This window comes from Macaca thibetana, chromosome 3 (assembly GCF_024542745.1).
Source record: "Macaca thibetana thibetana isolate TM-01 chromosome 3, ASM2454274v1, whole genome shotgun sequence".
Taxonomy (NCBI): Eukaryota; Metazoa; Chordata; class Mammalia; order Primates; family Cercopithecidae; genus Macaca; species Macaca thibetana.
This window is the reverse complement of record NC_065580.1, coordinates 55,965,123-55,988,912: the sequence shown is the minus strand read 5'-3', so window position 1 is coordinate 55,988,912 and position 23,790 is coordinate 55,965,123. Positions and strand designations below refer to the sequence as shown.

Below are 23,790 nucleotides of genomic sequence, written 5' to 3'. Positions count from 1 at the left end.
GTTGTGGCGGCTAGGCCCGCGTGATCTGGAGACCTCCGCGCTGGCCCCCAGGAGCCTCCTGCCCTGGCCCAGCGCGGCGGCTCTGCCGCGGCTGCAGAATGGGTGGCCCCCGGGGCGCGGGCTGGGTGGCGGCGGGCCTGCTCCTCGGCGCCGGCGCCTGCTACTGCATTTACAGACTGACCCGGGGTCGGCGGCGGGGCGACCGCGAGCTCGGGATGCGCCCTTCCAAGTCTGCAGGTGAGACCGCGGGGTGCCCGGCAGGTGGGCGGGGACTGGGCAGGGGGGCTTCCCGGGCTTGGGTGGTGGCTTGCGTGTCCTCGGGGTAAGATGAGGAGCCGAGCTAGAGGGAGAGGCAGTACTTGTGTGGGTGCGTGGTGCTGCGCCGCCCCCGCCGCCCATTCTTTGTTCACTATCCTGATATGAAAACTTGACCTGGCTTTCCTGCCTGAGCTTTGCGCCACAGTGGAGGATTAGGTTTCTTAAAAGCCTGTTGATGGCCTCTCACTTTAAAGCTTGTTCCGGGCCTTTGTGTAATTAAAGGGATTCTGCCGATTGTGGAAGGGCTGTTGAGGGGCCCGGAGCCATAAGTGAAGCTCTGCTTGCAAGTATCCTGGAAGAAGGGACGTCAAAGGGGCAGTTGTGCGGGCGCTCGGCCCGGCCTCAGAGGGGAGGTACCTGGGAGTCACAGTGGTCCAAGACCTCCCAGCCTGGTGTGTGTTTTGGAAATGGGAACAGTTGTCTGCGCGAGACACACCCTCCCAGCGGACAAATGCCAGATTCGGTTTCTGTCCAAAAGTTGATCGGTACGGTAAAACCCTCCAGAGGCATGTTTCACATCATGGAAGCCGTTAGGGAAGTAATTTAAAATAACATATGTGCCATCCAAGAAACTCCTGTCCACAATTGTAGAAGAGAACTAAACAGCGTCATTGTTGAGTAAGCACAAACTAGATTGTCTCAAGCATCACGGGCAATTTGCTAATGGGATAGCCAGAAGAATTCTAATTCCTTTAAGTGTAGCTGGACAGATAGAACCGATTTCGTATTACGTACGTGTTCTCAAGATAAAAACTAATTTGTCCTTAAGTAAGATGACTTGACAGTACCATTCACTACATGTAGTTTATCCTAAATTTACTGGTAATTGGGGTGGTTGTTATCTAATTGCCTTTATCCAGAGGAAAAGTAAAAATGTCTTTATGATGTGGAACCAGGTGCCCAGGGTAAAAACTCACAGAGCTGGGGAGATTGGGGCTCTATCTTCCTGGAAGAGTAGGTTTCAAAGAGTAGGCTTTCTTCAAACAGTAGGCTCCAAAGCTTTTAAGAAAGACTTTCTTGGGCTGTAAAACTGGCCAAATGCTTATTTCGCTTTTAAAAAGATTTACATTTGTATCAAAGAAACAGGAAAAGGAGTTTTGTTTTGTTCTCAGACAGGGACTCAGTCTGTCACCCAGGCTCGGTGCAGTGGCGCAATCACAGCCTCCACCTCCCTGGGCTCCTCCCACCTCAGCCCCCTAAGTAACTAGGACTACAGGCGCACACCACCACACCTGGCTAATTTTTGTATTTTTTTAAGAGACAGGTGTTCACCGTGTTGTTGCCCACGCTGGTTTGAACTTGGCTCAAGCAGTCCTCCTGCCTAAGCATCCCGAAGTGCTGTAATTACAGGATGGAGCCTCCTCACCTGGCCAACAAAGGATTTGTAATTACAAGTTTGCATGAGGGAATGCTTTAAGGAAAAGGGAGTGGAAGGGGAAGGTCTCTTTCACTTTTGGCACTAGGTATAATTCAGCTTTTTTTTTTTTTTTTTTTTTTAAGATTTGTATTTACTCTTACTGTATTAGTCCATTTTCTGTTGCTTATAATAGAATACCTGAAACTGGGTAATTTATTAAGAAAGGAATTTATTTCTTAGAGTTATGGAAGCTGAGAAGTCCAAGATTGAGAGGCCGTAGCTGGTATGGACCTTCTTGTTGTGACATAGGGCATCCCAAGGCCAGAGGGGCAAGTGTGTTAACATGCTGACTCAGGTCTCTTGTTCTTATAAAGCCACCAGTCCTGCTCATTAATCCATGATTATGATTATTAATCCATAATTAATGGATTAATTCATTCATGAGGACAGACCCCTCATGATGCAATCACCTCTTAAAGGCCTTACCTCTCAATATTGCCACATTGGGAATTAAGTTTCAACATGAGTTTTGCAAGAGACATTCAAATCATAGCATTTACAAAGCCTAATTTGTTTTCTTTCCCATGTCAGAAATATTTTTGTATAAGTACATTGGGAAGGTGTCCTAGACTCAGATATCTTCTCAGTTTTACTGACTCAACCTGACGAATGTGGACAAAGTCTTTTAAACTTAAATTTACCAGTTCCCATAATCATTATCTTAGGTAAGGCAGCTTAAAAAATAATTTGCTCACAGTCCCTTCTTCCTGAAGCTACACCTTTATCACTGAAGAAGACTTAAGAAATGCTCATTTCGTCATCGATATGGTTTGGATTTGTGTCCCCACCCAAATCTTTTCTTTTTTTTTGAGAAAGAGTCCCACTCTGTCACCCAGGCTGGAGTGCAGTGGTATGATCTCAGCTCACTGCAACCGCTGCCTCCCGGGTTCAAGCAATTCTCTTGCCTCAGCCTCCGGAGTAGCTGAGATTACAGGTACACACCACGTGCCTGGCTAATTTTTTTTGTATTTTTAGTAGAGACGCGTTTTCACCATGTTGGCAAAGTGATATGCCTGCCTTAGCCTCCCAAAGTGCTGGAATTACAGGCATCAGCCACCGTGCCCAGCTCAAAGCTTATCTTGAATTGTAATCCCATAATCCCTACATCGTGGGAGGGACCCAGTGGGAGGTAATTGAATCACAGGGGCAGTTCCCCCGCCCCATGCTGTTCTCATGATAGTGAGTGCTCAGGATATCTGATGGTTTTATGTGGGCCTTCCCCCTTTGCTCCGCACTCCTCTTTCCTGCTGCCTATGAAGAAGGAAGTGTTTGCTTCCCCTTGCACCATAATTGTAAGTTTCCTGAGGCCTCCCCACCCATGTGGAACTGTGAATCAATTAAACTTCTTTCCTTTATAAATTACCCAGTCTTGGGCAGTTCTTCATAGCAGCATGAGAATGGACTAATACAGTCATCACGCTTAGATTTCAGAAGATGATCTTTTGTTTGTTTTTGAGGCAGAGTCTCGCTCTGCCCAGGTTGGAGTGCAGTGGCAATCTTGTCTTTGTTTTAAACTCACACCTCTAATCCCTTTGGGAGGCTGAAGTGGAAGGATCACTTGAGCCCAGAGTTCAAAACCAGCCTGGACAACATAGTGAAACCCCTAATTTTTTTTTTTTTTTTTTTTTTTGGAGACGGAGTCTCGCTCTGTCGCCCAGGCTGGAATGCAGTGGCGCGATCTCGGCTCACTGCAAGCTCCGCCTCCCGGGTTCACGCCATTCTCCTGCCTCAGCCTCCTGAGTAGCTGGGACTACAGGCGCCCGCCACCGCGCCCGGCTAATTTTTTGTATTTTTAGTAGAGACGGGGTTTCACCGTGGTCTTGATCTCCTGACCTTGTGATCCGCCCGCCTCGGCCTCCCAAAGTGCTGGGATTACAGGCGTGAGCCACCGCGCCCGGCCGAAACCCCTAATTTAATACAAAAATTAGCCAGGCATGGTAGTGTGCACCTGAAATCCCAGCTGCTCAGGAGGCTGTTGTGGGAGAATCCCTTGAGCCCAGGAGGTCAAGGCTGCAGTGAACTGTGATTGTGCCACTGCTCTCCAGCTTGAGCAGAAGAGCAAGACTCTATCTTAAAAAATAAAATAGAATAAAGGCCGGGCGCGGTGGCTCAAGCCTGTAATCCCAGCACTTTGGGAGGCCGAGACAGGCGGATCACGAGGTCAGGAGATGGAGACCATCCTGGCTAACACGGTGAAACCCCGTCTCTACTAAAAAAGTACAAAAAACTAGCCGGGCGAGGTGGCGGGCGCCTGTAGTCCCAGCTACTTGGGAGGCTGAGGCAGGAGAATGGCGTAAACCCGGGAGGCGGAGCTTAAAGTGAGCTGAGATCCGGCCACTGCACTCCAGCCTGGGCGACAGAGCGAGACTCCTTCTCAAAAAAATATATATAAATAAAATAAAATAAAATAAAAATAATTTTTGTATTAACATGGTTTGAGAGCATTGAAAAAGATGGAAACAGTCCCAATTCATCCAACAGTCTAATGCCAAAACTTGACAAAGATAGTATGAAAAAGTATAAATCTGTCTCAACTACGAATAAAGATATAAAATCTTAAAATATTAGCAAATCAAATCTATCAGGGGATTAAAGTAATAATATACCAAGGCCAAATGGACATGGAAGGAGGAGTCATATTAGAAAAAGGAAAAGCCACATGATGACCTCATAGTAAAAAGGCATTAAAATATTATTTCTTTCCATAGCCGAAGACTCTGAACAAAAAAAAAGAAAAAAAATTGTATCATTTCTGATAAAAACTTGCAGCAAGTTAGGAATAAATAGAAAGAAATGTTCTTAAGTTAATGAAGTGCATCCATCAAAACCCGAAAGCAAATATTATATTTAATAGACACACTGTTATCCTTATTAAAGACATCCTTATTAAACTCAAGACAACAGTGTCTGCTATCACAGCTATTATTCAACCTTCTTCTGGAGTCATAACTTGATAAGAAAAAAGCAACATGTGTAAACATTAGAAAGGAGGCAGAATTATAATTGTAGGAGGCATAATGATTTACTTGGAAAAATCCAAGAGAATTAACTAACTACTAGAGGCAATGAGTTTATAGAATATCTTGAGTACAAGTCAATATACCCAGACCAATAACTTCTTGTATACATGCAGTAACAACTTAAAACTTTAGTTGAAAAGATTTTAACAGAATGAGACCCTGTTTCAAAAAATATATATCATTCATGATAGCTGTAAACACGTTAAAAATTAGGAATTCACTTTAAAAAGTAGGAGTTCTGTAGTGAGAAGATAATTTTACTGAAGGGCCTAAGACTACATAAACAGACATATTGTGTTCACAGTTGGAAAGATTCTGAACCATGACAGTTATCTTGAAATTTGTCTTGCTGTGTTATAATGTGGTAGTTACTTTTCATTCCCTTTGAGAATTGTAATTTCTCCTTGATTTACTGGAGGAGACAACGAACCACTGAGCCTTTCTTTCACAATCTTGTTGGCACAAAGCTAGATGGGAAGTAGAACACATGGTGTTTGACTGCCTCACCTGTGTAATAGTAGTCCAAAAACTCACCAGTGGAAGAGCTGAGTATTTGATGATCGCCCTCCTGTAAAATGTATTTGGAGTTTTAAGTTTTACATTTCTTTACTAAAAAGTAATACATGGTTTTTGTTTTGTTTTATTTTTTTGTTTTGAGATGGAGTCTTCCTCTGTCGCCCAGGCTGGAGTACAGTGGTGCGATCTCGTCTCACTGCAACCTCTGCCTCCCAGGTTCAAGCAATGCTCCTGCCTCACCCACCTGAGTAGCTGGGACAGCAGGCATGTGCCACCACTCCTGGCTAATTTTGTACTTTTAGTAGAGACGGGGCTTCACCATGTTGGCCAGGCTGGTCTCGAACTCCTGGCTTCAGGTTATCTGCCTGCCTTGGCCTCCCAAAATGCTGGGATTACAGGTGTAAGCCACCGTGCCAGGCCAATATATGGTTTTTATTAGAAATTCAAACAGAATTTACAGAGTTAAAATATAGGCTCATTATTAGTATTATTATTATCATTATTATTCTATATTTTTTGAGATGGAGTCTTGCTCTGTGGCCCAGGCTGGAGTACAGTGACGCGATCTCGGCTCACTGCAACCTCTGCCACCTGGGTTCAAGCAATTCTCCTACCTCAGTCTCCCGAGTAGCTGAGATTACAGGCACGTGCCACCATGTCTGGCTAATTTTTGTATTTTTAGTAGAGACAGGGTTTCAGCATCTTGGCCAGGCTGGTCTTGAACTCCTGACCTCGTGATTCACCCATCTCAGACTCCCAAAGTGCTGGGATTACAGGCGTGAGCCACTGCACCTGGCTAGGCTCATTTTTTTTAATATACTAGGAGGAATAATGGTTGGGGGGAGTAAGTAATGTAGGAGTAAAAAGATCTGGATTCTAAAGCCACTTTTGCTATTAATCGGCTCTGTGTCCCATTAATGAAAATAATAAATATACTAGGCACTTTAAATATTCTAGGTACAAAAGTGCTTTGAGGTAGGCACTATTAACTCCTATTTAGCAGATGAGTAAACTGAAGCTGAGAGAGCCTAAGTCTCTTACCTGGTGAGTAGCTTATTTGGGAATTTGAACTAAACAACCTGGCTCCACAGCCTTGCCTTACTTTTAACTACCACACTGTGCCTCTTCCCACCAAGTGAAAATTCTATGATATAACACCGTGAAATTTTACTTTCAGTGATTTAATCCCTAGAGAAATTTTAAATGGCTATTTATAAAGAATTTATACATCTAAAAGCTTTTTCCTTTTTTTTCTTTCTTTTTTTTTTAAAAAAAAAAAACAAAAAAAACAACAGGGTTTCACTTCTGTCACGCAAGCTGGAGTGCAGTGGTGCAATCTCGGCTTACTGCAACCTTCGCCTCCCAGGCTCAAGCAATTTTCCTGCCTTGGCCTCCCAAGTACCTGGGATTACAAGGCATCCTCCACCATGCCTGGCTAATTTTTTTCTATTTTTAGTGGAGATGGGGTTTCACCATCTCTGAGGCCAGGCTGGTCTCAAACTCCTAAGTTCGAGTGATCCGCCCGCCTGAGCCTCCCAACGTGCTGGGATCACAGGCATGAGCCACCGCACCCAGTCTGTAAGCTTTTTAAAAATGACTTTATGAGATAACATGTAACAAAGTAATATGATTTTGAAATATCTCAAATATGGATGAGTTAAATTTATCACACTTCTGCCATGCATGTGCACGTGTATGTATGTGTGTGTATATGAAATCATACAACTTCAGGGCTATGTAGGAAACTCTGGAGCCAGTTACAGTATTAAGCAAACCCTTTTATTTACAGATGAGAAAACTGAGACCCCAAAAAATAGTAAGTGACTTACTTGTAACTTTGATTTTTCATTTCTCTGGTTTCTGCTTCTAGCTACTGCTGTGATTTTAGGCAGATCCTTGAACAATCCTGGCTTCAGTTTCTTCCTGTGTAAAATGAGAGGTTTGAATGAACCCCAAATTCTTTCCATTCTGAAAAGCTGTGTTTTTATCATTCTTTCCTTTATCTTTTCAAGTATTCTTGGGGCGAAACCCTGTTTTATAAGGTGTTAATGAGGCCGACAGTGGATTCAAAAGTAAAAGGTCTCAATTAAGACTTGGTAGTGAGAATATTCTGGCTTCGTAGCTGTGACATTTTCTTAACATTTCTTATTTGACTTCCTCAGGGCATCACATATTATATATCACATATCACATATTGTTTCCCATACATAATCTATACTAGTCCCTTTATTTTGTTTATTTTTTGCGTGTGATTCTTCTTTAAGCAATATACTTATTTTATGTTACATGTTTATTGGAATAATACATGTTTATTGGAAAAAAAAACAGTACTGTTGAGTACAGGGTAGAAAATAAAAGTCCTTCATAATCCCACTACCCAAAGATAACCACTTTTAACATTTTTATTTACTTTTTTTTTTTTTTTTTTAAATAGAGACAGGGTCTCATTATGTTGTACAGACTGGTCTCGAACCACTGGCCTCAAGTGATTCTCCTGCCTCCCAAAGTGCTGGGATACAGAGATGAGCTACTATGCCCAGCCTAACAATTTCGTATGTTTTTTCTTAAAGAAAAAAACACAGATTTGAGATCATGTAGCACCTATTGTTGTGTAACCTCCTCCTCACCCTACCCTTTCCCCTCCCCCCAACCACCCCAGTAAGAGTGTTATAAAATGGTTTCTGTTATTTCTGTGGTGATTTCTGTAAAGAGGACTTTTTTTAAGGTACAGCCATAAGTTCTGAACATCATTGAGCAGATCCAGCATTTGGCTATCCTAGCTCTTCCTCAAAATGTCAGCTTTTCTTTTGTCATCACCACCAGCAGGACTATTCTAGTATCCTAGTCAACATGCCTTGTTGTATAAATCAAACAAAAATGCCACACTAGCAAAAAGATTGGTTTACTCCCATAGCTTTCCTTCTATCTGATGTGCTCAGAAAAGATCTCCTTAACGCAAATCATATTTCCTAATTAATCTGTTTAGAGGGAAGTGTTCCATTGGATGGGTGTACCTGGTTTTTAAAAGGAGAAACAGAAAATGTTACCAGCATTTGAGGTATATAGTGTTTGCATGAAGTGTCTTACTAACAGCCATATGCCAAGTGACCATTGGCTAATTTCTTGGTATCTATAAGCCTACATTTCCCAGCTGTAAATTGAGAGTAGTACAGTATCTTCTTCCTAAGGATGTAAAGTGCTTGATACTGTGCCTGCCATACAAGTAGGTATTCGATATTGTTTTTAAAATTTAAAAAAACAGACTGGGCACAGTGGCTCATACTGTTATCCCACCACTTTGGGAGGCCAAGGCAGGAGGACTGCTTGAGGTTAGAAGTTTGAGACCAGCCTGGGCAACATAGTGAGACCCCATCTGTACAAAAAATTTTAGACATTAACCAGACGTGGTGCATGTGCTAGGACCACAGGTCCTACCTACTTGGGAAGCTGAGACGGGAAGACCACTTGAGCCCAGGAGATCAAGGTTGTAGTGAGCCATGATCGTGCCACCGCACTCCAGCCTGGGTGACAGAGTGAGAGCCTGTCTCAAAAATAATCTCGGGGCCGGGCACAGTGGCTCAAGCCTGTAATCCCAGCACTTTGGGAGGCCGAGATGGGTGGATCACGAGGTCAGGAGATCAAGACCATCCTGGCTAACACAGTGAAACCCCATCTCTACTAAAAAATACAAAAAACTAGCCGGGCGAGGTGGCGGGCGCCTGTAGTCCCAGCTACTTGGGAGGCTGAGGCAGGAGAATGGCGTAAACCCGGGAGGTGGAGCTTGCAGTGAGCTGAGATCCGGCCACTGCACTCCAGCCTGGGTGACAGAGCGAGACTCTGTCTCAAAAAAAAAAAAAAAAAAAAAAAAAAATCTCATATTGATTTTAGATTAACTTCAAATAACTTTCTTCTTATGCAGAAGACTTAACTGATGGTTCATATGATGATGTTCTAAATGCTGCACAACTTCAGAAACTCCTTTACCTGCTAGAGTCGACTGAGGATCCTGTAATTATTGAAAGAGCTTTGATTACTTTGGGTAACAATGCAGCCTTTTCAGTTAACCAAGTAAGTACCTCAACTCAGCAAGCAGGCTCTTTCCATTCTTACACACTAGCAGTAATTGTGACCCTGAATAAATTACTTAACCTCTCAGAGCTTCAATTTTCTCATCTGTGCAATGTGGCTACTTATACTTAAAACATAATGTTTACTTCTGAAAAACACAGCCTAATAGTAATATGATTATTAATGTGATTGTAGATCCCTATGAAGTTGGTCACTGGCATCACATTCGTAAGTATATCTAATGAACGTTTAGCATTTCATGGCCTTCTAAATTATTTAAAATTCAGCAGTGCTTCAGTAAAACAATAAATGCATCTAACATTTAAGTACATACTTTAAATTGTATATAGGTCTGAGTATGATTCCGATACTGGACCACACTCTGATAACCACTAATCAATGTAAATGGCTCCTGCAAATGGAGACTTAAAACTAAGACTAAAGAGCTTAATTTGAACATGTCCTTCTTCCTACTCTTTCTGACAACCGTCCAGCATGAGAAAATAGTTAAAAAAAAAATTGTAATTGTTTTCAGCTAATGCCCTTTGTTAACATTGTCATAAGTACAAAATTATTTTGAATTTATTGTATTTTTAGCCCAGCTTTCTCCAGAATGGCAAGGTTTACTGTAAAGCTCTATAGATGTATAGAGAGATAGAGAATCTTTGTGTATTACCTACTCTTTCAGTTATAAATGACAGAATTCACCTTAAATTATTTTAAGCTTTAAAGGGAAAATATTGAGCTCAGCTAACTTAGACAGCAAAGAATAGCAGATTTCAGACACAACTGAGTCCAGTTCAAGGTCGCAGAAAGAGTTACCAGAGTTTTCTCTTTCTCTACCTCTTGGCTTTGCTTATGGCCACTCAATTTTATGTATTGGTCTTTATCTTTCTGGCCACAAAGTGGTTTTCTTCACAAGGGTTGAAAGAAAGCCACTAGCCTCTCTAAGCCTTCATCTCTGTAGCTCATGATCCAAAAGGTACAGTTGTTCTTCTAGGATCCAGTGCTCTTTGGATCAGTCTCTGGGGCAATCTCTGGATCAATCAAGGGACCATCGCCCATGTTTAGGAAACCTGGTTCACATGAGCAGCCTACAGCTAAGTAGCAGGGATGGCTGTGAATACAAGTGAACAACAATCCCAGGAGGGATTGTGTGGAACAGAGGAGATGCCACATCTGCCCCCGTGGAAAGAGGGCCACTAGACAAGCAAAAACAATAGCTAGTGATTAATGTGTTAGCCTACCTTTAAAGGAGTATTTCTGATGGCATAATTTTGTATTCCTCTAAAATAAGTTGCAGTCAGAGTAGGCCAGTACCCACTGGAGAAGAAGTACTTTCTTGAGGAGCGGGGGTCAGTGCCCTCACCATCAATTGTAGTACCTTAATCTGCTTTAACAGTACAGTTAAAAAAAAAAAAAAAAAAAAAAACTTTTCTAGTTACTGCAAGTCCTTTAAAAGAACTTGAAATTGTAAAGGGAAAGTTTATTTCTCTTTTAATGCTAAGATCACCCTTAACGGTAAAATGGAGTATTGAGCTATTTGTAAAAAGTAGATAGATGATGGCAATCTTTTTCTTTTTTCCTGCTAGAATAGCATGTCTTGACTTGACAAGAATCATTTTTAGCATGTTTTTCTTACAAGAATTAAAGCAGTTTATTTCTTTCAATGTTTAGGCAAAGGTACATGGTAACATATTATTGCAACTACCTATAAGAACTCCCAGATTATTTTTCCTCTGAATATTTGGGTGCCATTTCTCTTCTTTTTTTTTTTTTTCTTTTTTTTTGTGGCAGTGTCTCACTCTGTTGCCCGGGCTAGATTGCAGTGGCGCAGTCTTGGCTCACTGTAACCTCCTCCCAGGTTCAAACGATTCTCCTGCCTTAACCGCCCCAGTAGTGGGATTACAGGCACCAGCCACCACGCCTGGCTAATTTTTGTATCTCTAGTGGAGATGGGATTTCACCATGTTGGCCAGGCTGGTGTCGACCTCCTGACCTCAAGTGATCCGCTCACCTCGGCCTCCCAAAGTGCTGGGATTACAGGTGTAAGCCACCGCGCCTGGCCCTGGGTACCATTTTTCAAACTGTGTGGAATCTGATTCTGCAAGATGTCAGTGTGTTCCCACCATTTCCACTGCTGAAAAATGACCCTCTTTTTGTGTATAGTTCATAGACATACTATCATCAACACACACCTCTTCAAGATTCCCAATGCACATGAACATATTAAAGAAACATGCTTACTCTTGTTATACTTAGATTTTCCTAAACTTATATAACCAGGGGAAAACCCCCCCCCCTTATTTTTATGGAACATCTCTTAACATTTTGAGGGATTAGTGTTTCAAATAATACATGTTAGCAAAACACTACTGTAGTATTCTAAATTAAAACACTTACTTTAGTATTCTAAATAGTAACACTTTTCCAGTTTTGCCTATAATGGAGAAGTCATATAACTCATCTCAAAGAAAAATAATTTTATTTGTAAGTTGCTTCAAGATCGCTATAGTACCTCTGTAAATTTTTATTGTATTTCTCAACACTGTAGTTTAAGTAATTCTATATCTTAATTTTGTTTTCAATGGATTTTCTTTACCTATAAAAGTATAGGTAGTGAGATTTTTTAAAAATCTGAATTAAATATTTGTATATGGGAAAGATATTTCCAAAAAGCCATTAATTTTTAATTGTATTTGTGGATGCAAAGAATTCAGTGAACGGAGATGCGTACTGAAGTCCCAGTCCTGTTTTGTTTTGATTTTTTTCCCCTCATAGGCTATTATTCGTGAATTGGGTGGTATTCCAATTGTTGGAAACAAAATCAACCATTCCAACCAGAGTATTAAAGAGAAAGCTTTAAATGCACTAAATAACCTGAGTGTGAATGTTGAAAATCAAATCAAGATAAAGGTAAGTTGACTGAAAATCCCAAATATATAAGGTTTTCTATAAATAAAAGAAAAAATAACAAAAAGATGAGTAATGAAACTTCAGTAGACTATCCTTTGTAATTTTACAGCCAAGGATTACCTTTAGAGGAATGGAGAATAAGACAAAAGAGGGAGGGACCTGAACTGGCCAATAAGAGGTACAATAAAACTTTTGTTTCAGTAAAATAATGCTTGTTTATTCTACAGGTTATCCTCTACTTTACATCAGGCACAGGCACTGGTGACAGTAATAGCCTTAAAGCTATAGGCACCAACCAAATAGTGAATGTAGTTGGCTGAAAGTTGGGACAAGACTTCGTGCCAAATAGAACTAGAACTAGTATTACAAGACATTCATTCAGAGAGCATATGCAGTGCTACATATTCATAAATATGGTTGTTAATGCATATAGTTTGGCTAGTTTTGCCTTTGAAATTAAGTGTACTATATGAGTGTATTGGAAAACGTTAAGTCACTGTATGCTTTAGCTCTTTCAGTGGATGAGGCAAATGTGCAAATAGATTAAACTGACTTTTACAGAATAACTGTTCCTTTATGTCATTGTATGGGGAGAAATTCTTCATTTTAGGATTCACATGCTAACCTGCGTTACTGACATTGCTTTAATGCTTTTTTCAAAAATGTTATTTATAAGGCAGTTAACCTGTTAAAAAAAAATAGTTAATTTGGTAAATGCTAACAGTTAAAACACTTCAGCCATGGCATATGTAGCCAGAACCCAGTGATACCCCTCAGTCATAGAAAAGAGCAGTTTTCTGTTCATTACTGAAACAGGACTCCCATGTTCAAACCAGAAATTGTCATTCAACAGAACAAATCAGGTCAAGACAATCACAAAACAAGAGACAGGAGGATGTGCTCATATGAAGAAAAAAACAACAAATAACCAAACTTTATTTCCTTGGACATAATATTGATGGCAAGATTTGTAAGAGTTAATCTCTGTATTTAGTTTAGATAAAAACTTCCAGCCCAGAACACTGTTAGGCAGTAACTGTGAGGAGCTATGCAGAAGTGATGAGAGGCAAGTACTATATAGACTAGAAAATTTAATTTTCTACAGAATTACAGATTACTATGCTATGAAGCAAAAGCAGACCATTCTTAATGTGTCAAATTGGTAAGCTTATTAATTTCAATAAAAATATATGACCCCCATCACACACAGGTAACTCTAAATCTACTTTGAAAATCTGATCAGTCAAGAAGTATTACCAGTTTGGAGACTATGTACCAAGTGTCATACGAAAGATAAGGTTGCTGTCCTCACAGAATATATGGTGTCATTGACAATCAATTAGAATATCCAATGAAGTGGATATTCTAATATTTGGGAAAATATTGGAAAACTAGCAAAGTGCCCTGGAAATTATATATTCTTGCCCTTCCACAAGACTTAAAGATCCAGATGAGATTAGTTTGGAATAGGGGTTTTTTTTTAGTCCAGAAAATCTTTAGAGTCCAATACAGTTATGGCTAATCAGATACAAAAGAACCTTTATAAAGGTAAGTAGGATTGGACGTCCTTGGAAACTGAGAACCTTATTTTGAATTATTATGTTTTAATCAAAGGTATAGAATTAATCAAGTATCAGTTAAGAATTTCTGGAATGCACCCCAATGCCAAAAAACCACTAGCGTGCTCTTTTGTACTATGAAGATTTCTTGATTTGAAATAGAAGGTAAAAAATATATTGCCAGCCATAAAATAAATTTTACTGTACTTCCTCAGTTCTCCAAAGGAAAATCTTACTTTTTTCACATAAGAAACTCACTGGATCAAATGAATGTTAATTAAACAAAAGATTGTGTAAGTAAAACTGGGCAAAAGACAACCTCTGAAATCCATGAAAGAATTAATCATCAAAAGAGAAGAATCATTTTTACAGTAGCCCCATTGCCGTAAGAGAGATTTTTGTGAGCCTGGGCGGCCTCTCCAACATATAGTGAGAACCTATTACAAGTTTCAGCCAACCAATTTCCATTCCAACTTGATAGGCTGCTGCAAATTGCTGAGATTCCTCCTTGGTTGGAGAAAAATAGAGTAACGACAATTTTACTAGACTTTTTTGCCATAGTGTCCCGTGGGTTTATTTCAATAGTACCACTGTTGCCAACACCTATTACTCATCTTCCATATGACAAACAATTCACAGCTTTAGTAAGATTTATATTAGCTATTATTTCAATAATCACATCAGTTCCTTTCTTACCACACATTTCTTAATTTTATCAACATAATTAACTTCTTCGTAATTAAACACTTTGTGGGCTCCATTTTGCAAAAGCATTTTGTCCCTCTCAATACCAACTGGGCCCCAAACCTTTAAGGCATAAACTCTAACCATTTGGCATGTTGCTACTCCAGCAACTCCACTAGCCCCATGAACCAGAACCCAGTCTCCAGATTTCATACAGACACTGTGAATCAGAGCTCTATATGCAGTAACATATGGGATACCAATGGCAGCATTTTGTTTAAAAGTCCAGTTTTTCAGGCAGTTTGTAAACAGTGTGATCTGCTACAGGAGCATACTCCACATGGCTCCGAGAGATTGTGCCGGTAGTGAAAACTGTCACTTTTCTTGAAAGTAGATGCATTCCCTCCAACAGCTTCCATTACCCCAGTTACATCTGAGCCAGCAGTATAGAATAAGGTGGTTTTCTATTATAAATGCCATAATAAATGTATGTCTCCACAGGGTTGACACCACATGCATGAACCTTGATTACACCTAATGGTCTTTTGGAATTGGTACTGCAACATCTGACTGAGTTTCAGGACTTCTGGTCTACCAAATTCAAACACTCTAACAGCTCTCATCAGCTTCTGTTCAGTTGCCGTGGTCATCTAGATAAAAGCTCTAGAGTGGGAATCAAAATCTGCAAGGGCTTCTTCATATGCCACTGAAGGAGGGTGGCCAGGCTGCTTCTAACTTTTGCAGCCAGCAAGACTTTTGGAGTTGGGGTTCAGTTTAATCTAAGGGTGCTAAAGGAACCAGGTCAGGGTCAGATAATGTCAGCAGAAAAATGCAATATTAGGAAATTATGTTATTTCAATTCAATATTTATCAAACTCCTGCTTTGTGGTGCAAATGAGCATGACGCAACTCTTGTTCTAAGAAAGGTGGAAGGAAGGACAAGGCAAGTTCTTAAATAATTGTAAGTCAAGGCAGAACATAATGAAGTCCTTTAAGGAAAAATGTAAGTAAAACATTATTGAGTACATAGAAAGGAGAGATTTGATCCAAAAGTTTCTGTAAGAGGTGGAGTCTGACCTGGCTCTTGAGAATGTTACTCTACAGGTAGAATTGGGGAAGGAGAGAATTCCAAGAGAACAGAACAAGATGAGGTGGACACAGCTACAGGAATAACTAAGCTGTCCCTTTGGTAAACTTGTTATTAGAATTGAAATGGTCAGAAGATTCAGATATAATAAGGTTGTAAACAGTCCACACATTTTAGGAAACGCTTTGAAAGACATCAGCTTCTTACAGAAATATATGATTTATAAAGAGCTAAATAAATGCCCTGTTTTTAAAGGATGGATGTATAATTAAATTGTAACCCAAGAGAACCAGTTGACTTTCACATGTAAATGACAGCCAGGTGTGGTGGCTCACACCTGTAATCCCAACACTTTGGGAGACAAAACAGGAGATTGCTGGAGGCCAGGAGTTCAAGACCAGTCTGGGCAACGTAGACCCCATTTATTTGTTTTGGGAGTCTCGCTCATGTTGCCCATGCTGGAGTGCAGTGGTGCAACCTCAGCTCACTACAACCCCTGCTTCCTGGGTTCAAGCAGCATGCCTCAGCCTTCTGAGTAGCTGGGATTACAGGTGCCCACCACCATGCGTGTAATTTTTTGTATTTTTAATAGATAACGGGGTTTCACCATGTTGGCCAGGCTAGGTGAGACCCTATTTCTAAAAAAAAAAAAAAAAATTTATTATCTGGGCATAGTGGCATGCACCTGTAGTCCCAGCTACTCAGGAGACTGAGACAGGGGAATTTGAGGCTGCAGTGAGCTGTTATCATGCCACTGCACTTCAGCCTGGGTGACAGAGTGAGATCCTGTCTCTAAAAATAAATGTAATTTAGATCTTGAAACCAGATTAAAAATTTAATCTCTCTTTGCTTTACTGCCATTTAGTTTCTATGGTAACATGGATACATTTGGGGTTTTTAAAAAATTAATAATTGTTTATGGGACAATTGGTAACTTCTTACCACTTCAAATTAGGAAAATTTTCTTAGCAGTTAGAACTTTTGGTGGAGTTCAGATTTGCTTACGTGAATAGCAGTTATCTGTAAAACATCATTTTTCTAAGCTAGAAGTCTCATGGCCAGGCTAGACATGGTGGTGCACACCTGTAATCCCAGCACTTTGGGAGGCTGAGGCAGGCGGATTGCTTGAGCTCAACAGTTTGAGACCAGCCTGGGCAACATGGTGAAACCCTGTATCTACAAAGAATACAAAAATTAGCTGGGCATGGTGGCTCACGCCTGTAGTCCCAGCTACTCTGGAGACTGAGGCAGGAGGATCACTTGAGCCTGGGAGGTCAAGGCTGTAGTGAGCAGAGTTTGTGCCACTCTAGCCTGTGCGGCAGTGAGACCCTGTCCCCCCGAAAAAAAGAAAGCTCATGGCCAGACACAGAAAATAGAGTTTCAGAAAAGTTTCCATCACACTGAGTTTAGTTCTGTGATATATGATACAGGAGTACTACAGCATTGCATTACTTTTTACCAGTGATAGTTAACAATATTATGAAGGGGTGAATTACATATATATATACACACACCTAGGTAAATAAGAACCTTAGGCCAAGTATAATTTTGTTCTGCTTACTTTTGATAGGATTAATTCTAGGGAAAGATTCTGTTTCACATTATCCTCCCATTCTTTACTTCAGAAATGATGTAGCTCTCTAGACACTACTGCTGAGGTACTTACCGTGACACAAAATGGCCTCTCATCTTCCCTGATCCTACTGTGCACAGACCAGTTGAAACAGAAAGGTGGACTAAGCTGGGAGGCCTCCAGCCAGGGAGAGGCCACTGCTGTTAAGAGCATGATCTCTGGGCTTGGCTATTGCATCCCCACCTGCTGTCTGACATTGCGCAGGGGACTCGAGCTCCTCAAAGACTTAAAAGTCCTTGTCTGCAAGAAAGCTGTAATGGTGTAACACCCACCTCATTAGAGTTGTCTTCAGGATTAAGTGAGGAGTATTTGTAAGATGCTAAGCACTGTGCCTGGAATTACCAAAGGAAGCTTTAAAAAGTCAACAACATTTGAGGGTCAGATGGAAATGTCATATTTTTTGAGGAGTCAGTTCCATCCTGAGCAGTAGCCTTACTCCACTGTGCAGAAAAGTGACTGTTCAGTAGAAAAATTTTGGAGATTCTAAGATGCTCATATTCCTCCCCTGCTTTCAGATATACATCAATCAAGTCTGTGAGGATGTCTTCTCTGGTCCTCTGAACTCTGCTGTGCAGCTGGCCGGACTGAGATTGTTGACAAACATGACTGTTACCAATGACCACCAGCACATGCTTCACAATTACATTACAGACCTGTTCCAGGTATTACTTACTGGAAATGGAAACACGAAGGTATGAAGAGCTGTTGTGTCAAGCTTATTAACATTGAAATCGTATTTGCAGGCCACCTATCTTAAGTTAATGTGCCTCAAAGAAGAGGAAGATTTATTAAAAACTCACATGGGCCCAAGAAAGTATATTTAGTCCCAAATACTCCATTGCGAAATTAACTTGTGAAGATCATCTGTTGTTTCACTTATCAGCAGATTCATGTTCATTTGGTTTTCTCAGAAGCTAGCTTTCCCCCCACCAAATATAGGAACATTGTGATTAAAAGGAGTCTTTGAATAATAATAGTGGTTAGTTGAATATTTTACTTACCTTGGGGTTAACAAATCATTTTTTTGATTCAGTTATTTGTTGAAAAATATTTCTAAAACAACTTTTAAGTTGTAGTAAATGAAGTGAATTGAATGAATGAAAGATGTCTCAGTGCTTCACTCTGTCCAGTTAGGTTGATATAAGAGGCAACAGATATTGAGCTGAATTAAGTAGGACCTTAGGAGATGCCCTATAAAAAGGTTCTTGAGTAAATCTCTCATATTAGCGTGCATTCTTATCAATTGCCATTTTTCAAGAAAAAGTAGCATAAAAATAGATTGTAGGCTAATTAAAAGTTCTGATAAGTTGGGTTGATTGTTCATCAAGGCTTTTTACCATGTTGCTCTGTGTTCTCTGGAACAGTTGAGAGACAAATGCATAAGCATTTTAGAAAGACCAAATGTGAAGCCATACTCCAAATATTCAACATCACTGCAGTTATTTTTGAGGTTATCAAGATGTGACTACAGCAGAGTTTTACTGTAGTCTTGCTTTTATGTTTCCAAGGTGTTTGTACGTGGACTTTTCTCTTTTCCAATAGCCAAACTTGTTTGGATCTGGTCCAAGATGTACCAAAGGTATTGAAAATTAAATGTAAGAGTCTTACAGCAATATTGCACCATTCCCGGGCAGTTTCCAACATGCATCAACATCTCTGTCTCCAGTGGAGCAAGATAACTTACAGCCCCTGAACCCCTGTGGAAACTCCTTCCCTTTTTACTCTTATGTTGTTGCCTCTGTAGGAGAAATCTCTCCTCTGCCTGACTCTGGAGGAACTCTGAGTTCAGAGTCAGGCTGAGTTCAGCCAGGCGAGTCTGGCCTTGGGGCTGTATATATCTGTCTCAGACATCGTCTGCATTTTCATGTATTTTTTGACTTTTTAAAAGATGACCCACACCACGATAGTATGTTCTATTTTTGTTTTGTTGTGTTGTGTTTTTCCATTACATTGCTAGTTCAGTATTTCTAGGATAGAAAATTTGCTTTCTTGGTCTGCCTTGGAACATAGCCACCAATTACAACATTGATTTCCATAAAAATTGAGTTTAAAGTTCTAACTTGCAAATAAACTTTTGGATAGTCGTCCATTTGTTAGTGGGAAAGTATGTCTGATTTAGGTATTTTCTTAGTAAATAACCACTAAAATGAATTTTAAAATATCTTACTTTGCTTAAGTCAGGGATCTCACTGTACTATGATAACCTTTTGGGTACACCACTGATTGATAACCAAATGCAGATAGCGGAGGATTAACATAAATAAACTGTGTGCTTGTTACATCCGCAATGAAAACGAAACTAATGGTTTAAAATGTCCTAGTGTCACCACAAGATGGTGCATGTGATGAGGAAAAAAAAAAACATGTCAATATGGTTTCAAATCAAAATCCATATATTTGTTTAATCTGTAGTTGTACTCTAACTGTGTGTGTATGTGTGTGTGTGTGTATATATATATATGTATATATATATTTCTCATATTTAACTCCTTTCTACAAAGAGTAGCAACATCAGATTTTAATACAGGGTACCAAATAGCTATTGCTGTTGCTATTCCCTGGTTGTATACCTGCCTTCATGACTATTAGTGGGTGTCAGACTTTGACTTCATCCAGGCTTATGTCATAAGTTCAGAACCATCCTATTTCATACCTCTTCTTCCTATTTTTCTAATTGAAACTTCATTGACATTGGAACCAGGTGTTTTGGTTTTTTTTTTCTAACACTTATTCCTAGTGTTGCTGACAGCGAGTCAGGCCAGATGAGATCTGATAGTGACCTCCACGGAGTGCACTAAAGAAGGGTCAAAAGTCTCCTTTACTCTTTCACTCCCAGAGACCTTAATTTATTAAGAGCATCTGTTTGAAAAAGACAATCTCTGCATATTCAAGAAATGTTACCAGTGGTCACTGCTGAGGATTGGAAGGGGTCAATAGCATGGTGGCTTTTGTTTTTACCTTGTTCTCTTTTTCATTACTTAAAATTTTTGTTATGACCAAGTAGTAATTTTCTAAAAATAAAGAAATATTTGATAAAAACAGTAAAATTAAGCAAAGTATTATGTTATCCTCAAATAAATTAGTATCTACAACATGATCAAAGGAATTGTGAGTACACAGGATATACGCATAAAGATCAAAAAGAAAATACCAAAACTTTTCTCTTTTTTGACACAGAATCTCACTCTATTGCCCAGGCTAGATTGCAGTGGCATGATCTCTGCTCACTGCGGCCTTGAGCTCCCAGGCTCAAGCAATCCTCCTACCTCAGCCTCCCGAATAACTGGGACTTCAGTCACATGCTACCACGCCTGGCTGATTTTTGTATTTTTTGTAGAGACGAGGTTTTGCCGTGTTGCCCACGTTGCTCTTGAACTCCTGAGCTCAAGTTATCTGCCCACCTTGGCCTCCCAAAGTGCTGGGAATGCAAGCATGCACCACCACACCTGGCCAAAAATACCAAAACTTAACCGTGATCATTTCTAGTTATGTAAATATGGGTAAATTTTCTTTTTCTTTGTGCTTTTCTATTTTTTTTTTAAAGTGCTATGGTAAACATCTGTTGCCTTTGTAATAAAAAATTTTTGCAAAATAATATCCAGGTTCCTTCCCAGCTCTAGTGAAGAGCACATTTGTCACATTTCCCTGAGTTAGTACCCCCGCTCTATGCTCCTTGTTTTAGTTCCAGGTATCTTGTGGAAAGTATGGTTTCACATGGCCTTTGTTTTTAAAAAGAGGCGTTCTATTTGAGTCTTTTTATTACTGACTTTTCAGTTATAAGTGATAAGAATGCTGATATTTTAGCTAGTCAGCCATTAAATAACATTTATTTGCTTATTATTTATATCATTGCTGGGCATGGTGGCTCATGCCTATAATCCTAGTTACTTTGGGAGACCAAAGTGAGAGGATTCCTTGAGGCCAGAAGTTCAAGATCAGCCTCAGCAATATAGGGAGACCCCATCTCAATCAATCAACCCATCAATCAGTTTTTATCACTGTGCTTTTTTATATGATTGTAAAACACTTTCACATTAAAAGATAGCCTCAAAGATTCATAGTAGCTTACTAAAAGGGGCCATATTGTTATGTATTTAGTCTTGGTAACCAAACAGTTCCAGAATTTTTATACTTTAAGTAGAAATGAGCTTTGAGAGTTTTTTTGTTGTTGTTTTAAAGATTATATTTCTTTCTTTCTTTTTTGTGGGGGGTGAAAATGGGGTCTCAGGTCTCACTATGTTGCCCAGGCTGGAGTGCAGTGGCTGTTCACAGGCACAATCATAGCTTGAATTTGAACATCCTTGAACTTGAACATCATTAAGGTGGGAAAGCTCAAGCGATCCTCCCACCTGAGCTTCCCAAGTACCTAGGACTACAGGCCGTGTCGACACCACCATGCCTGGCCATACTTCACTTAACAGTAATCATAATAAAGATCGTGTATTTAACAGATGTTAAGCTTACCATCTGTTCGGATGTGCATGTGAGTTGGGGGTAGATTGTGAAGACATTTGCAATATTCTATCTCCCTAACATTATAATTGGGAAAAAATAGGTTTAAATAACACTGTGATAGAAAACCTCTATCTCTGATAGGTTCTCTAAGAGTAGTGCAGGACATTTGCAGTATACTCTGTATCTCCCTAACGGTGTAATTGGAAAAGTGAGGTTTAAATAACACTGCTCTGTGATAGGTTCTCTTAAGAGTGGTGCCAAGTGTTATAAGAGTTCACAGTGAGATGTTTAAAGTAGAATGAATAGAGAAGGTTTCCTGGAGTAAAGAGAATTTGAGCCAGGCCTGGAAGACATGGTGAGAGAAAGCATGCCTGAGAGAGAAAATTCATGCTTGCCACTCTGAGATAAGCCAGTATCATCTTCTTTCAGGTGCAAGTTTTGAAACTGCTTTTGAATTTGTCTGAAAATCCAGCCATGACAGAAGGACTTCTTCATGCCCAAGTAAATAGCTTATATGTTTATTTTGTAAATATATACATATATAAATTTGAGCAGACAGATCTGGAAAGATTTAACCTAAAATGTTAACAGGGATTCTTTCTGAGGAGCAGTATTAAAGAATTTTTTAAATTCGTTTTGTATATATGAATTTCCTAAATTTTTTGCAATGAGTCTATTTTACTTACTTTTGAAAAACATTTTTAAAAATTCACCCTAGCAACAATAAATTATAACTTTTTTCTCTACCCAATTTTGGGTACAATTGTGCCATTCCATCTTTTATACTGGACCTGTTTGTGTTTACATGTATCTTAGTATCCACTGAAACAGCAGTACTGAGTCCCCAGCATATGCTAGACTCTAGATGAGACACACCAGTGAGCACAGCATGACATGGTACATGTCCTCATGAAGCTTACAGTCGTGTGGAGAAACAAAAATATATAACAAGTGAACAAGGTAATTAAAAGCTGTGATAAGTGGTCTGAATGCTGGGATAGAATGGAGCTTAACTCCTGTAGAAAAGGAACCATCATATTCATCTGCTCATCCCTGTTCCCCACCCAGCTCTGCGCCCTCTAGTGTATGGGCACTAAATGTTTGATGAAATAATGAGTTCCCATGAAACCATATGACAGATCTTAAAAAAGAAAAATGGTTGTTTTTCCCAAATAACCACACTCTAAAATTACAAGGAAATTGTATTTTTCCAGCTAAAACACTCCCTTTTTTCCATTAGTATACAGCATGGGGATACATAAGGTTTTATACATCTAAGTTATGCAATGTTGGGTTAATTTTCTATGACAAAATTTTTAAAATGTGAGATATTCACATTTTAAATGTGAATTTTAAAATTTTTAAATGTTATTCAATGCAATTTTAAGATGTTAAAATATACGTGAAAAATGTTTTCATATATTATTAATACAAAATAATACTCATTGTTTCCTATTTCAGGTGGATTCATCATTCCTTTCCCTTTATGACAGCCACGTAGCAAAGGAGATTCTTCTTCGAGTACTTACACTATTTCAGAATATAAATAACTGCCTCAAAATAGAAGGCCATTTAGCTGTGCAGCCTACTTTCACTGAAGGTTCACTGTTTTTCCTGTTACATGGAGAAGAATGTGCCCAGAAAATAAAAGCTTTAGTTGACCACCATGATGCAGAGGTGAAGGAAAAGGTTTTAACAATAATACCGAAAATCTGATTGGTCATATTTTTCCAAAGAGTAATGCAGTCTGGATGTAAACGTATTTTCTATTTTCCTTGTAAGGGGATTCTTCCAGCTGCTGAATTTAAACAGTAAATATCGCATTTCATCATTAACACAGCTATAACTTGCCATGCTTCTAGATTTTGGACTGTTTTGATACCAAGTGAGTATAAGAGCTTGTACTGAAACCGTTTCTTTCTTTTTATTTTGCTATTTGCAAATACTTGTTATTTTCCCTACATGAAGTGGCAGTAACCTTTTTCACATTTAAGCTACCCTTCTACTTTTTGAAGTGATTTGCAGTTACTCATCTGAGACAGCATCAGTATTTGACTAAATCGTTGCTTCAGAACTATCATAGCTTGTTCTTTTAGTAGCAATGAAATCCTAAGTTC

The 23,790-nt window shown here is 39.6% G+C and overlaps 2 protein-coding genes and 1 pseudogene across 3 annotated transcripts in view; 2 read left to right on the top strand and 1 right to left on the bottom strand.

Moving 5' to 3' along the window:
* Positions 1-23,790, top strand: part of PSMC2 (proteasome 26S subunit, ATPase 2) — a 276,950-nt gene that overhangs the window by 81,507 nt on the left and 171,653 nt on the right. The gene's annotated exons all lie outside the window — the stretch shown is intronic.
* Positions 15-23,519, top strand: ARMC10 (armadillo repeat containing 10). Of its 2 annotated transcripts, XM_050782778.1 has the most exons (7): positions 99-250; positions 607-710; positions 9,191-9,339; positions 12,121-12,255; positions 17,734-17,910; positions 22,103-22,174; positions 23,135-23,519. In XM_050782778.1, the coding sequence occupies exons 1-7, from the start codon at positions 99-101 to the stop codon at positions 23,387-23,389; spliced, it is 1,044 nt and encodes a 347-aa protein (XP_050638735.1). In that variant the 3' UTR covers positions 23,390-23,519. The 2 variants fall into 2 exon arrangements, with proteins under 2 accessions (XP_050638734.1, XP_050638735.1); XM_050782777.1 differs by lacking the exon at positions 607-710 and having other exon boundaries at positions 15-237.
* Positions 14,161-15,148, bottom strand: LOC126949751 (quinone oxidoreductase-like; annotated as a pseudogene).